The sequence below is a fragment of the Myxocyprinus asiaticus genome, chromosome 31 (assembly GCF_019703515.2).
Source record: "Myxocyprinus asiaticus isolate MX2 ecotype Aquarium Trade chromosome 31, UBuf_Myxa_2, whole genome shotgun sequence".
In the NCBI taxonomy this organism is placed as follows: Eukaryota; Metazoa; Chordata; class Actinopteri; order Cypriniformes; family Catostomidae; genus Myxocyprinus; species Myxocyprinus asiaticus.
Window position 1 is genome coordinate 12,463,919 of NC_059374.1, and position 14,365 is coordinate 12,478,283.

Sequence of the window (14,365 nt, forward strand, 5' to 3'; positions counted from 1 at the left end):
ACAGGTAATTCCAAAGGATTCACATATTTTTTCTTGCCACTGTACATCTAACCATGGTAATGAGGAGCATGGTTTTATCTTTGAATACCATAATCTTACTAGTACCACAGTTAAACTCTGGATACTATGCAAGAACTGTGGTAAATGTTCATAAGGGCAAGTATAAAGGAGAATTTAGCAAGAGCTTCAAAGGTTGGACCCCCTTAAATTAAGGAAAAAGCTATGAGTTTTTCATTTGTAATTAACTTTATGAGACGAAAAAAGTTAATTCGATTTTTTTTTAAATATGTAGCTTTTCGGGAGTAAAATATTTTCTCCTATCCCAACTTAATATGCAGACTGTTGAATCAATGCAAGATGGGGGCGTGTTCAGAAAGCTGTTTTGAAAACAATGTTTATTTTTGCAACTCTGTTTGTTGGCGCATACATTATACACTTCATCTTAGGGTTAGGGTTAGGTTAGGGTTAGCATTTTCTGTTGTGGTACAGAGTTGCCCTATTTTTTTTTTTTTAATCAAAATCTTAGTTTGTTTTCATTAGAGCTATTTTAAGTAAAAAATAAAATAAAATATTAAAAATAAAATAAAATACTAATATTGTTGCACTGTTAACTCATAATGTGTACCATACATGGCTAAAGTCTTCGAGTACATGTATAGTACCTGTATAAAAATATTCAAAGTCGCCTGTTGGGATGTTCTCCATCATGGTGGCTGTAGTAGAAGCCCCTCGATCTGAAGCCCTTGTTGGGTCAGTGACTAAGCTACCAAGTCTTGTTTTGGTTAATTTAGAAGAAATCTACAGATGCAAACAGATGAAGGGTAGTAGGCTTAAAACAAACACCATCTAAATGTGTATTTTGGAAGTTTTCTTTCCATTAGAGTAAAAGAAAACATGGAAGCAAAATCTCAAAATTGACCACTACATGAAAAAAGTGTCCTGCCTTAAACAGTAACTTCATAATTTTGATTGTAGGCTCCTCATCTAAAACGATTTATTGCCTTGTGCAAAATATACAAATTATTAGTGAAACTATGTCCCTATCCTTGGTGCAGTCATTTATTCTAAATATATACTTCAAATTAGTAGCGTAGAATACATGCACGTTGTGGCATATTTTCCTTTGCTGTTGCCTGCTCTTGTGATAAACCTAGTGAATACTAAAGAAGACCATGGTCTCTGTGTGAACTGATTATTTTGTAGAAATCTGTTGAGTATGAAACAATTGCGTGAGTGTGAGGGAATTAAATTGGTAAGGAAGTCAGAGTTGTGTTAATATATTTAACGTTTTGTTTAAAAAAAATTTTTTAAATAAATAATTATGAGAAGTGCCCTTTTTTTCCACTTGAGCCCCTGCCCCCCAAAATGTCTGTGCACTTCCCTGCTGCAGCTCACTCGAATATGCTGTTAAGCTTTATTTCTATAACACCTTTTAAAACAGTCTCTACAAATTTTCACATACATAGAATAAAATACTATAATTAAAATAAAAATAGAATTAATATATATATATATATATATATATATATATATATATATATATATATATATATATATATATTTTTTTTTTTTTTTTTTTTTTAAACATTTTGGTGAATCGCATTAAAACATTTTCAAGATCAAAAACTTTCTGAAATTTTTATTTTGATATGTCTATAACAATTAAGCATATTTCTCCCAATTCTATAAATCATAATCCATTTACTTTGGAGCTTGTCTAATTCTATCATGATGTATGAATGCTAAATTGAGATAAAATGTATTTATTTCGAATTACAATGGAAATGTTGGTGAAAATGTGCTTAATTGTCTTAAAAAATATTGCCACAATAATATTGAAAATATGCAGTATTTTATATATATATATTATAATATTACAAAATATAAAATTTTCATTCTCATTTTCAGAGTGACGATGCATCTTCCCTGTCAAACTAAAATGCTATTGATGATCTGACATTACATTTTCAATGCAATTTTTAGGCAAGACTGACAACATTAAAATTAATGGCAAATGTAAAAAAGAAATTACAAATTAATTTTTCTAAAGCATTTTCTAAATGTTTATGCAATAATTATTACAGAATTCAAACTAAAATGCAAACTTCAGTTTTAATTTTAGTTTTTACATTTAAATGTTCATTTTCAAAGTCAACATGTAAATTCTATGTTAATGAGTGGGTGGTGCTCAAGAGAGTATATTTTAATACAGTGGTTCTCTCACTAGGGAGATATATTTGTACAGTATATATGTTAGGGTTGTTTTTGGTTGACCAATCCTCAAATGTTTGCTGTTATTTAAAGGTGCACTCAGTTACTATTGTCTTTGTCATCTTGGACTTACACTGACACCTAGTGGCTTGGATGCAGCATTATTTAAAAACAATAGTTTTCAGTTTCAGATGCCATTGTAGAAATGTAGTATTCACAGTCAGCTATGATTATTTTAATCAATGAGTGAAAGTGTCAAACAACAGGACGGTTACTGAGATTAAGGGAGTAGTATTCGGCAGGTCATGTGGTTGTAAAATGGCAGCCCCCATGTGCGGACCCTCTCCATGTAGAATAAAACAGCTTTTATAAGGTTACTGATATGACTGGAGTCTTCATTTTAATGTGAGTGCTCATGATTTTATTCATATATTGCAAAATTACAATTCATGTCTTTAGGAGTTAAACTTTTTTAATGAGGAAAAAATTACTGAGAGCACCTTTATCTTAATTGATCAATAATAACAGAATGCTTTCCATCCTTAATCATAATTATGTTTGTTATATAGTATCATTTTAATGAATTAAAATATGTACAAAGGAAATGACAAGGACACAACAGAAATATTTCTAGGCACAAAATGACACATCACAGTAAAATGGCACATAGTTGTGATAGTTATGTGTACTGAAAGGTAAACAGGCTTTAATTTAAATTCAATGATTTGGAAGGCATACAGGAAGCATATAATGTAATAGTGATTTTAGATTAGAAAACGAAGAAGCGTGTACAGACACAGTCGGTCATCTCATTTACTGGGAAGACCATCAAGCTGATTTCCCCCGCATTCATGTGTCTGCATAGGCGGATGTACTTGTGCATTACCAACGTAATAACTGTGGTTCTCTATGTAAACAGTCCCTTTATGGTATGTTGCCAGGTTTTATGGTTTTACATTGGATATATATTTGGATATAACTTTGCACAGACAAGGTTTGTAAATGATCTCATAATACTAGTTTCATGTTAACATGTATAATGTTTAAATCTTGTGGCTATTCCTTTGAAATACCTTGCCCATTGCTGTACTATACATATATTAAACTGTACACACAATTTATGTTCATTCTTTAATAAAATGTGGGATGGGTAAAAAAAAACTTAACTTATATTGAACCTGGGAACATTAAATTGGAAATTCCCACTGATCAAGTAGCTCTATAAAAACTTATATTAAAACATGGTTCTTTATTTATTCTTATTAATGAAGCAGCGATTCATCCTTAATGTGTGTAATAACTGAGGTAATATCTGTACCTCCATTTCAAACCAGTAAACGATTCATTTATGAATCATATGTTACTGACATGAGTCAGTAACATTCTCATCATTTTTTTTTTTTTTTACTTTTCATAACACTAATTATACAACATGCCCACATGACTGACATTCTCTTCCTTTCACTTAGGTTCCCACACTCCTCTTCAGTTGGTACTCAAAGGCTACGTTCACACAGTCACTGTTTGGGATTGACAACAGTATTTACTAACACGTGTGTGACTCTCAAATGGTCCTATTCACACTAAAGGACACAGAATTTAATGTCTGTCTGAACAGGTAACCAAAGCCAATCTACTTCTCAAACTTGTAATATGTAGGGGAAGATGGGAGAAGATGCCCACCTTAAGAACAATGTGCATTTACTTTTCAATTGTAACATTTATATTAATGGGTAACACTTTACAATAAGGTTGTCTTTGTTAACATTAGTAAATGCATTAGCTATCATGAACTAACAATGAACTTTTTATATTAATATTGGTCAATGTTAATTTACGAAAATACAATTGTACAGATAATGGTAGCTCCAGCTACTTCATCCAAAAACCCTCTGGTTCCATCCGATTAAGTTTTTATTTTTAAAATTACTTATGGAAAATAGAATGCCATTTTATGCAGAGTTTTAAACTCTAACAACTGAACTAACTTAATCACTCCAAACAGGACTGGCAACCATATTCTGTTGCTGTGTGAACGTAGCCAATGTAACACTGGAGTAATGATGTTACTGTAAGCCCTCCTCCGTCATCATGGTTTCTTTCACCCCGGTGAAAGTCTCTGTACAGGCGGTGATGTCGTCGCGCGATGAGAGGTGCCTCTGGTCAGGCCTGTGGTGGAGTCTGCGGTGCAACAGGAAGAGTCGTTTGACGGCAGAGCGATACTTGTTGGACATGAGGTTGTAGAGGACGGGGTTAACCGAGGCACTGACGTAAAACAGCACCATTGAGGCCACGTTGAAGTCCTGACTGAGGCGGGCAGAGTAGTAGTCATCCACATGTGTGAAGAGGAATCGACCGATGTGGTAGGGCAGCCAACAGATGGCAAATACCAACACAACGACAGCTAGAAGATAGAGAGAAGGTACAGAAGATTGAGATAGTGAGATCTATCCGTTGTCCATGATAAAAAACCATTTTCAAGTCAACCTCAGTCTAATACAAATTCTTCCCCTTGCTGATCTTATAATCATACTACCTCTTCAGGGAGGGCTACACCGAACCAGCTCCTGATCAAAGCATGAGTGTAGGTGTCTACTGACAGAAAAAAATCTGCTCAACACTGCTCAAACATCCAGCGGTCTGCTGCTTTAGGGGTGTATCTGTAAAATGTACCAAGTACATATAAACTCCATTTAGTTTATTCCATAGTAGTATAACAATAAGATTTTAGCTCTGAGCGATGAATTCACTTAGAATGAATTGCGGTCAGTAAAAGAGAGGCTTGTGCTGGTTTTGCGCCGAAATTATGCAGATCAGGCAACGACGCAAACATGGCCACAAAATCTGTGCTGAATGCAATTTGCATGGCGCAATTCTGATTTTTAATTCCAATTATCAGCGGAGAATCCAAAATTACACTTAGACGTGACAGCGGTTCCTGACCCAGATATAAGCGGACTTTTACATTAAACAATGTGGTGAGATCAGAATTATTCACCAGAATGGACCGCAGTCGATAACCACACCGGAGTGAGTATGTTGGCAGCAGTCCTGCTACTTGCGCTGCAAACAAGCTGTTCGTTTAGAGACGCAAACATTCAATCACGTCTTCTCTGTACGTCTGGTCATGGACAAAATGACACGACGGCTTGTTCAAATACAGAAGACAATGATAAAAATGTAAAACTCAAAGTCATGTCAGCTCACCTTTTGGTTTCTTTTAAAATGTGCAAAAGTTATCGGGATTTAGGCCTACAGGGTTAACCGGTAGTGTTGGGGATTTATCTTGTGCCCCCCTATTCTGAAGAAGCCACGACCAGTTGCTCTCAACACTTGCCCTGCACCAGTGGCTCTGCTCGCCTGTATAAGCCTGAGCCCTGCATTGCTTAGAAATGTGATAGCAGAACTCTTCTTAAAGAAAAGCCCACATATGAGAAAGCAACCCCCCCCCACTTCAGACCCACTCACCTAGAATCTTGATGGTCTGTCGGTGAACCCTCTCCCTGGCTGCCGCATTGGGTCCGTGAAGCTCATTACGGCTCTTCCACAACTTACGCCCGATGGACCCATAGAGGAAGAGCAGACAGAACATGGGGCAGAAGAAGTAGGCTGTCGACACCCAGATAGTGGTGTGGAGCAGTCCAGAGTCAATGGCATAGCGAGTGTGCTTGCACTGCCGCGTGTCCGGATCGGGCATTGTCTCGTTCTCATATTCCACACCCATCAGGAATAAAATTGGTGCGGCGGAGAGCAGGGCGAAGCCCCACAGCGCCAGGATGACATACTTGACCCTCCGCTTGGTGATGGCAGCCTTGGCTTTGAAAGGGAAGCAGATGGCCAGGTAACGCTCCATGCTCAACACCGTGATGTGGAGGACAGTAGCATTGGTGCAACCTTCGTTGATGTAGTGCGAAAGACGGCACACCAGCTCTCCGAAGACCCAAGGTACGTACTTCCAGAGGCGGTAGAGGTCAAATGGGAGGCTGAGGAAGATGACCAGGTCTGAGATGGCCATGCTGGAGAGATAGAGGTTTGTGGTGGTCTTCATGTCCTTGAAGCGCTGTATAATGAGGATGGTCATTGTGTTACCGGTCACTCCAACAATGAAGAGCAGGAGGCAGATGATGGTGACAGGAATGAGGGTGGAGTTTGGGAAGAGTGAGTCTCCGCAATGGTGGTCCTCCATAAACTCTTCCATATTGATGAAAGTCTACAGGTGCCTTGTGCTAGGAAAGGTCTGAGAGATTGGAATGGGGGTACGAAAGACAAAGGCGCACTACTACAAGACTTCTACAAGAGTTTTAGCAAGAAAAATTCAATTGAGGTGACTCCTAAGCTGACAATCCATTTATAATAAGAGGCCCACAAGGATCGAAGAGGCTGTGCATTTGAAGAAAAGATGAGAAAGATGAGGCTTGTTGAGGTAGAATCTGTTTCACTGCCTCCGAGACACTCTGAGATCTTCACCTCTCCTCTACCTTAGACAGTGTGCATGCAAAACATCACTTAGTCCCATTCTTAATTAAATAGTGAGATCACAAGAGGTGGAGACATGATAGAAACAGAGGCAAAAGGCGGGGCAATTGATGTCAGCATTTGAATTAACAGAGCTCTTGATTCATGTAATAGATAGTTCATTGGTTATCTACAAAATTCTTGTTAGAACTAATTATCGTGTGAGTTTAGGACTAACCGTGTGTCCGTCCAATGTTGGGGACAAACCCCTAATTCCTAAATATTGAAATTCAGCTATGTTTCTGAACGGGAATGAATGATGCCTGAAATCGTGTGGCTAGTTGAGGAGAGGTGAGCCAATACTTTTCTAAATGATCAGATGATTTTTGACTGTAAAATAGTAAAACGGGTGAATACATCACATCGACCTTTACTGAAGGTAAGAACCCAAATCATATCTAGGGATCCAGAATATCAGAGATTTGGGGGGTGGGCTCTTTTGACTTTGATCACTAAGTAACCACCTAGCAACCAACCAGAACATCTTAAAGCCCTGCCGGTGGCAGCAAGTTTTGCACAGGCAAGCATCAACTTACATTCTTCAGAAAATAAAAAATCAGATTATTTTTGCAGTCACATTTGGCTTGACCTTGAAACTCTAGACAATAACTCAAATTAAAATTGTATCATAAATATGACCAAAACCCAACTGGAAATTAACTTTTTCTAATGAACATACAATAAGTAATTAGGATTGTTTTAAGAGTCTCCTAAGAGATTGGCATCATAACATCTCTATTTATACACTGTTGCCAGAGCTTTCTTCTGGTTTGCCATGAGTGTTGACTTAAATCATGAAAATAAATTTAAATCATAATGTCTTCGTAATACGCTTAAACGTTTGACACAGGTGCTAAAGAATAATTTAATCTGATGCACAATCCATCTGGTGCAAGCCATTGTGAGCACTCCATGAATCCAATTACCTTAGAGTATTTTCCTTTGCCCTTTTTGTGTTACATAGAAAGCTTGGAGGTGACAAACGTTCCCTGCAATGAAAATGCACCACTTTCCCCAAGTATCTTCATTATTCACTGAGATACTCCAAATGTGAGAGGTGCTCTCAAAAAAAGATTTCTCCAGTCCAATCCTTTTCTAAACATTTGGCTGAAAACTTACCAAAACATTTAAACGCACTGATATGGTGCATAAAACTTGGGAGCATATGGCAACATGCAGGAAAACACTTTCAAGATAGTTAAGAATAATAAATCTTTTATTGTGCATGGAACCGTCTGTAGATATCATGACTATACAGACACACTTTAGATACATATATATATATGATTATACATTTCCTATCTGATAACGAATATTTTTAAAGTGATATGTCTGGTTGTATGTATACTATAACAAATTTTTGTTTTGGAATGTACGGTGTATGAGGTAACTGCAAACATTAAAATTACGTAAAAATTGTCTCATTTTTTGTGCATATTTTATTGATTTTTTGTCGTTTTTCTTTCTCCCATGCACCAAACGTAGAAGCCTACTATGGTGGGGAGATGTTAAAATGGCACACTTTGCAATTACATTTTATCACTATCAAAAATAGGAATTTGAGATTTTTTCCTTCAATGACAAACAGAAGACATTTGCAGAATATCTATTAGACCAAATCATGTAATTCATTTTCAATCAAAGGTCCCTGCAAGGTACCTTGTGACAGCACTCATATGCCCATAACCAACCACAACACGAAACCCTATGACCGAATTGTCACACTGCCGTATTGCAGCACTGACAATCAGTCACGAGACTTTAACACAGAGAAAAAGGCAAAAATGTAAATTCACAGGAAGTACATGTAGGATTAACAGATTTCATTACTGCTGTTTGCATTTTCGGTTCTTGCACTTTTCTTAATTTCTCTGCCTGACAGAATTAACTTAAAGGTTTTCTTTTTATATAAAAAAATTAAGTTCAGATGTGTGATTCGAACGAGAAATCAAAGATATCTGAAAATTAATATTTAGTCCTATATTCAATCCTCTAGCGATTACACCAAAAATAAAGGCTAACACAATGCGATAATTTGGTTTCTAAAACTAAAAAAGAACAAAAATAAAAAAAATCTGAGAAATTAAGAAAATACTATTTGACTTCAGAAAATAATGATTTTTGTTTGAATATACCATTTCAAAAACAAATTTTGTGGTACTACAATTTTAAAACAGCCAAAACACATGAAGGGCTTGCACAACTGGATAACATATTCCATAAAACGCATCACAAGATCAAGACGCATTCAGTAAGTATTTTTTTTTTCTTCTCACTAAGGTGCAAAGGTAACGACTGAAGGAAAGGTATCCGAGAAGCGTACATTGTTTGTGCTGAACGACAATATTTTGGAGCTAAGCAGCTGCTTGATTGTAAAAACAAGCTACAGTATACGTACATGAAGGTAAAAATAACTATTAAGCTGAGTTAGTTTGGTATTCATAGTCTTACTCCCCCATACTAAGCCAGAATCTCAATGAACACGTCCTCTTGTCATACTGTACAAAAATATACTAACATATCTCTAGTTATTTTTGCATCCTTTACACATTCTGAACATCAAAAAAGTTCTGAGGAAAGTGCTAATCCAACATTCGCTAATTCCAGCGGTATCTGTCTCGCCTCCCTTATTTCGTAGACATTATCTCCCAGAGATCGCCCGAGACCCCCGGAGTGCCTTCTCCCATGTGATTACGGGAAAGAGATTCCCCCTTCTCCTACAGCGTGGTCACTGGCCCTCAGTCCCAGGCCCAAGATAGCAAACTGGTGAGTGGCCACCGAGCTAGCTTTGGAAAACTGATCGAAACTAAAATGATACGTATAAATAACATAAAGACTACAGCTACACAAATAAATGAAAGTGGTACAGTGAGTATGCGATGAGCGTTAAGTTTCACTGCAGATCCTTCAATAATCGCCCTCCAACTCCGACGCAAGGAAACAGCGTTTTTTTTCCGACAGCATGCGTAGAGAGAAAGAAGGGACAGCAAAGAGCGAAAAAGATAGAACGATAGAGTAAGTGAAGTAATTTTACAACTTTATCGCAATCTTTCCCTTCGCGTGGCTCCTTGCCAGTACAAAAAAAAAAAACAAAACAAAAAAAACAAACAAAAAAAACAGTTTGTTTGGACAATATAATGCAGCCTCAGAGCGCTATGGCTCATTCGATGACAAAGTACTGGATGGCGACCGCGATGAGGATGGAGGTCACGGCCAACAGGGCGATGATAAGAAAAGAAAATTGTTCGTCCGTCAGGCTGCGTTTTGGCTTCTGGGCTTCGGTGGCTTTGGACCCGGTGGCACTGGAGGCCCCAGGCGTGTCAACGCGAGGTGGGAGCAGGATGACGGTGGAGCTGTAGGGGCCGACGATTTCGGGAGCATCCTGGCACTGGCGGATGGCGCAGACGCGGAAACGGTACTCCGTGGATAAGCTCAAGCTGGGGAGCTGGAAGGAGGTGGCCGAGCCCTTGTAGATCTGAGTAGATTTGAGACAAAAAGAGAGAGAACGCAGCGGTCACATATTGCGTTTGTAAAATTGCGTTAAACTTACAAACATCTGTTTAATGAATTCATTTATGTAAGTTCTCAATCTCCTATACCCATAAAATTAACTCAACATCAAATAATATTTTATGTTATAATGTGTATAACTAGACTTAGTATAGAATAATAACTACATAAAAAAAATCATTACAGAGGCATTTTTTTTGCCCAACATTTAGAATTTCAGGGGCATTTCAGTCAATTTTGGTGGCATTTTTTGCCCCAAGCCCCATTTAATTTCTGACCCTTTAATCACCGATGACACTGTTTTAAGTAGAGTTCAACAGGACTGGATTGGCACAGGAGCAAAAGCAAAATAAACCAAATAAAATTACATTACATTCTTATAATAATTTAACCATACGGGTGGTATGCACTCATGATGGCCTAACGAACGTCGAGATTTTCACTAAAAAATGACTTCAGTTTCAGGTTGTAAATTGCAAATTTAAGTTCTTGAGAATTATATTACCTTATTTGCCGAAAGGTTGTTCATATGACAACGTGAGGTTAAAAATGCACATTTGGAACAGTTTTGTTGTAATACAATGTATGTACTGTATATGATAGGACATTACAAATTCATACCATGCATATGTTGGGCAATTCCACAGAAATGTCAAGCACATCATGGAAAAATAAAACGTTCGAACCAAAAAGTCTGTATTACATTGGTATAATGGAAAATGCTGTCCGGACCGCTAGAGGGCGCCGCTTGCTCACACAGCGCGGACTGAAGCCTGACTGAAACGCTGAAGCAGAGTATATTTTAAAATGCAGCCTTTTAAGGTTTAGTAATAGAACATGGCCATATTGTCATCAGTCTTAAAGGAATAGTTCACCCCAAAATGGAAATTCTCTCATCATTTACTCACCTTTATGCCATCCCGGATGTGTATGACTTTCTTTGTTTTAGCAGAACACAAATGAAGATTTTAGAAGAATATCTCAGCTCTTTTGGTCCATAGTGAATGGGAATAGCAAGTGAATGGGTGACACAATTTTGAATCTCTAAAAATCACTTAGGTCAGCATAAAAGTGATCCATATAACACCAGTGGTTAAATCAATGACTTTAGAAGCAATTTGATAGGTGTGGGTGAGATACATCAATATTTAAGTAAATTTTTACAAGAAAATTCTCCTCCCTGTACAGTCAATCTACACTTTAACTTTCACATTCTTCTTCTTGTGTTTTTGATGATTCACATTCTTTATGCATATGCCCCCTACTGGGCAGGGAGAAGAATTACAAGCAAAAATGGACTTGAATATTAATCTGTTTCTCACCCAAACCTATCATATCACTCCGTAAAATAAGGACTTAACCACTGGAGTCATATGGATTACTTTTATGCTGTCTTTGTGCTTTTTGGAGCGTCAAAATGTTGGCACCCACTCATTTGCATTGTGAGGACCTACAGAGCTAAGATATTCTTTTAAAAATCTTAATTTGTATTTTGCAGAAGAAAAGTCATATACATCTGGGATGGCATGAGGGTGAATGATGAGAGAATTTTCATTTTCGGGTGAACTATCCCTTTAATTCAATCAATCATGCAGCCTTAATGGATATCATACTAATGTCTCAGATGTCAAAGTCTGCTGGTTTCAAAGCGTTTTGGATACTTTCCCTCATAATGGAGCCTATAGGTAAGCGCCACATTCACAACTGTCATGTTCGTTTACAAGAAAGAATAAAAATGAAATTACATGTTCTTAGGAATGCCAACCTTTCTACAAATTATGGCTATTATTATTTCTGAATTGTGCATTTGAATTCACAGAAATTTTACATAGTGTGTTACTAATTAATTATAAATCAACCATCGTTTTTTCATATAAGCATTTTCATGCTTATGCTGATGGCTATAATTTTGGTAAAGACATTGGTGCATCCCTAGTAATTTAATACAAAACATTTTTGTATATAAATCATAAAATTTGCCATTGCATTAATTCTGGTTAGAAAAATGGTTACAAATCTATTCAAATAGAATAAAGTCACGCACACTTGGACACGTGAGTTGGGCTGCATCGACACACACACAGAAGCCTTCGACGTGCCCGCAATCTCCCACAGAGTCTCTCAGCAGGAGAGAGACTGATTTACCCTTCCATTACACAGTCATTTCGCTCATTTCTAGTCACACCACAGACAGCTGACAGCAGTGTGCTTTTGAAGTAAAATCAAACAGTTCTGTTGAGTCGAGTCTGACATTAGAGGGTGTGATAATATTTTTAGTGACAATCACTATTAGGACTTCAACACTATTACTATGGATAAGTGGGTCAGCTCTTTACCTGAACCTCCAACGGGCACCTTAGGGCCCACATTAAAATAAAAAATTAAAAGTTTGTCATCATGTACTGAACTGTATGTTGTTCCAAACCCATATAACTTTGTCTTTCATTGAATAGAAAAGGAGATATTTAGCTAAATGTCTAAGTTGCTCTTTGTCATACGACGAAAATGGATGGTGATTCACAAAAGGACCAAAAAACAAACAAACCCCCCCCCCCCCCCAAAAAGTACGATAAAGCACTTTTCTGAAAAAAATAAAAAATAAAAATAAAAATAATAATAATAATAATAATAATTTGAAGCTGCCGTCACCATAGCTCTCAAATTGTATTCATGCTTGTGTGCATTCAAACAGGGTATCTCAAGATGCGTTTCACCAGGTTTGAAATTAATGTCAAATATCACTGGTTCTCATGCATTCGGTGACCAAACGCAACGTGTTTAAATTTTTTGAATTGAATTCATCGTGAATGAAATTTCAGAGCTATAGCAGAGCGACAGCATTTTAACAGCTTAAAATACGGTCGGTTCCTCAGATAAAGCTATCGTATGGCTTCAGAAGACTTGAAATATAGAGCAAGAGTCATTATGGTGTTTTTATGTTCTTTTTGGAGCATGACAGCAACAGTTTCTATTTACTTTCACTGTAATGGAAAAGAGCTTCTAGGGACATTCTTCTTAACATCTATGTGTTGTCAAGAAAGAAAGGGTTTGGAACGAAATGAGGGTGAGTAAATTATGATAATTTTTTGGGGGTCAAAATTCATGTGCGCTGTGAGAGAAGCTCGTTCACAGTGGAGAACATGCATTGTTTAGTGCTAAAAACAACACATTTCTCCTCATGTGTTCCGCATTAGAAAGAAAGTCATACAGGTTTGGAACGACATGCGGGTGAGTAAATTATGAAAGAATTTTCAATCAGGAGTGAACTATTCCTTAATTCAAAAAATAACTTTCTACAACCTGTTCTCATGTTTTTCTATCCTATGTTTTGTCCTTCTTAACATTATGGTGGTCTTGCTAAACAGCGATTATCAAAGCCATTATCAAAACATATGATGACAGCTTAAAGAGCATGCACAACAACAAGACATATTTCAGTGGCAAGATTTGATTTGGCTCTCACATTAAGTGTAATCACTGTCACTAAGCCATACGCTAATTTGATCAGCATTATGCTGTAATAGTATTCATTCGTACAGCTGGACCAAACACCTGCCATCTGTCAGTGTCATGACCTCAGTACACTTGTGTTCACACATAAATGGGGACCTAAATTTGAGACACTTTGGCCCCTTAGTCAATAGGAACGTTTCAATCGATATATTTAACAAATAATAATAATAAAAAAAATTAAAAAAAATAAAAAGATTCTGCAGTAAAATCAGTTTTTGGTGTTTGGTGAGCAGTTTTCCACAGAATTAAGGGAGTCGCACACCAGACACATATAGCAGGCAACATGGCGCGTTCTAAAATTCAAAACAATTGTTTTCTATGAATGTATGCACACCACAGCCGACAGATACCGAGCGCCCAGCTATGACTCTGGAGGCTACTCAAAAGTCTGCAGCGCCATGGAGTGCCATTCACATTGTTTTCTGATAAATTGTGTATATGTATCTTTCATGGAGCCTACACAATGTATTTTCAGTTACAAGTCTTTTTGTGGTTTGACAGCTTCAATGAATCCTATTCAACAGAAAGTGCATAATAAACGTCGCCATTTCTAATCGTTCAGTTTGCGCAGTTGCACCGGTTTCATACACTAACCTGCAAACTCATCAACATCACT

General features: G+C 37.1%; 2 protein-coding genes across 7 annotated transcripts in view; both read right to left on the minus strand.

The window, feature by feature from the left end:
- Window positions 1-2,149: 2,149 nt before the first annotated feature.
- On the minus strand, window positions 2,150-7,789 carry mlnr (motilin receptor). Its single transcript, XM_051664898.1, has 2 exons — window positions 5,680-7,789; window positions 2,150-4,615 (listed from the first exon to the last, which is right to left on the minus strand). Exons 1-2 carry the CDS (start codon window positions 6,407-6,409, stop codon window positions 4,278-4,280), a joined length of 1,068 nt encoding a protein of 355 aa, XP_051520858.1. The 5' UTR covers window positions 6,410-7,789; the 3' UTR covers window positions 2,150-4,277.
- A 135-nt stretch (window positions 7,790-7,924) lies between these two features.
- Window positions 7,925-14,365, minus strand: part of fndc3a (fibronectin type III domain containing 3A) — a 134,025-nt gene continuing 127,584 nt past the window's right edge. For all 6 annotated transcript variants that reach the window (XM_051664879.1, XM_051664878.1, XM_051664882.1 and 3 more), the window contains one exon: window positions 7,925-10,201. In XM_051664879.1, coding sequence (XP_051520839.1) covers window positions 9,887-10,201 — 315 coding nt within the window. In that variant the 3' untranslated portion in view covers window positions 7,925-9,886. The remainder of the gene's footprint in view (window positions 10,202-14,365) is intronic.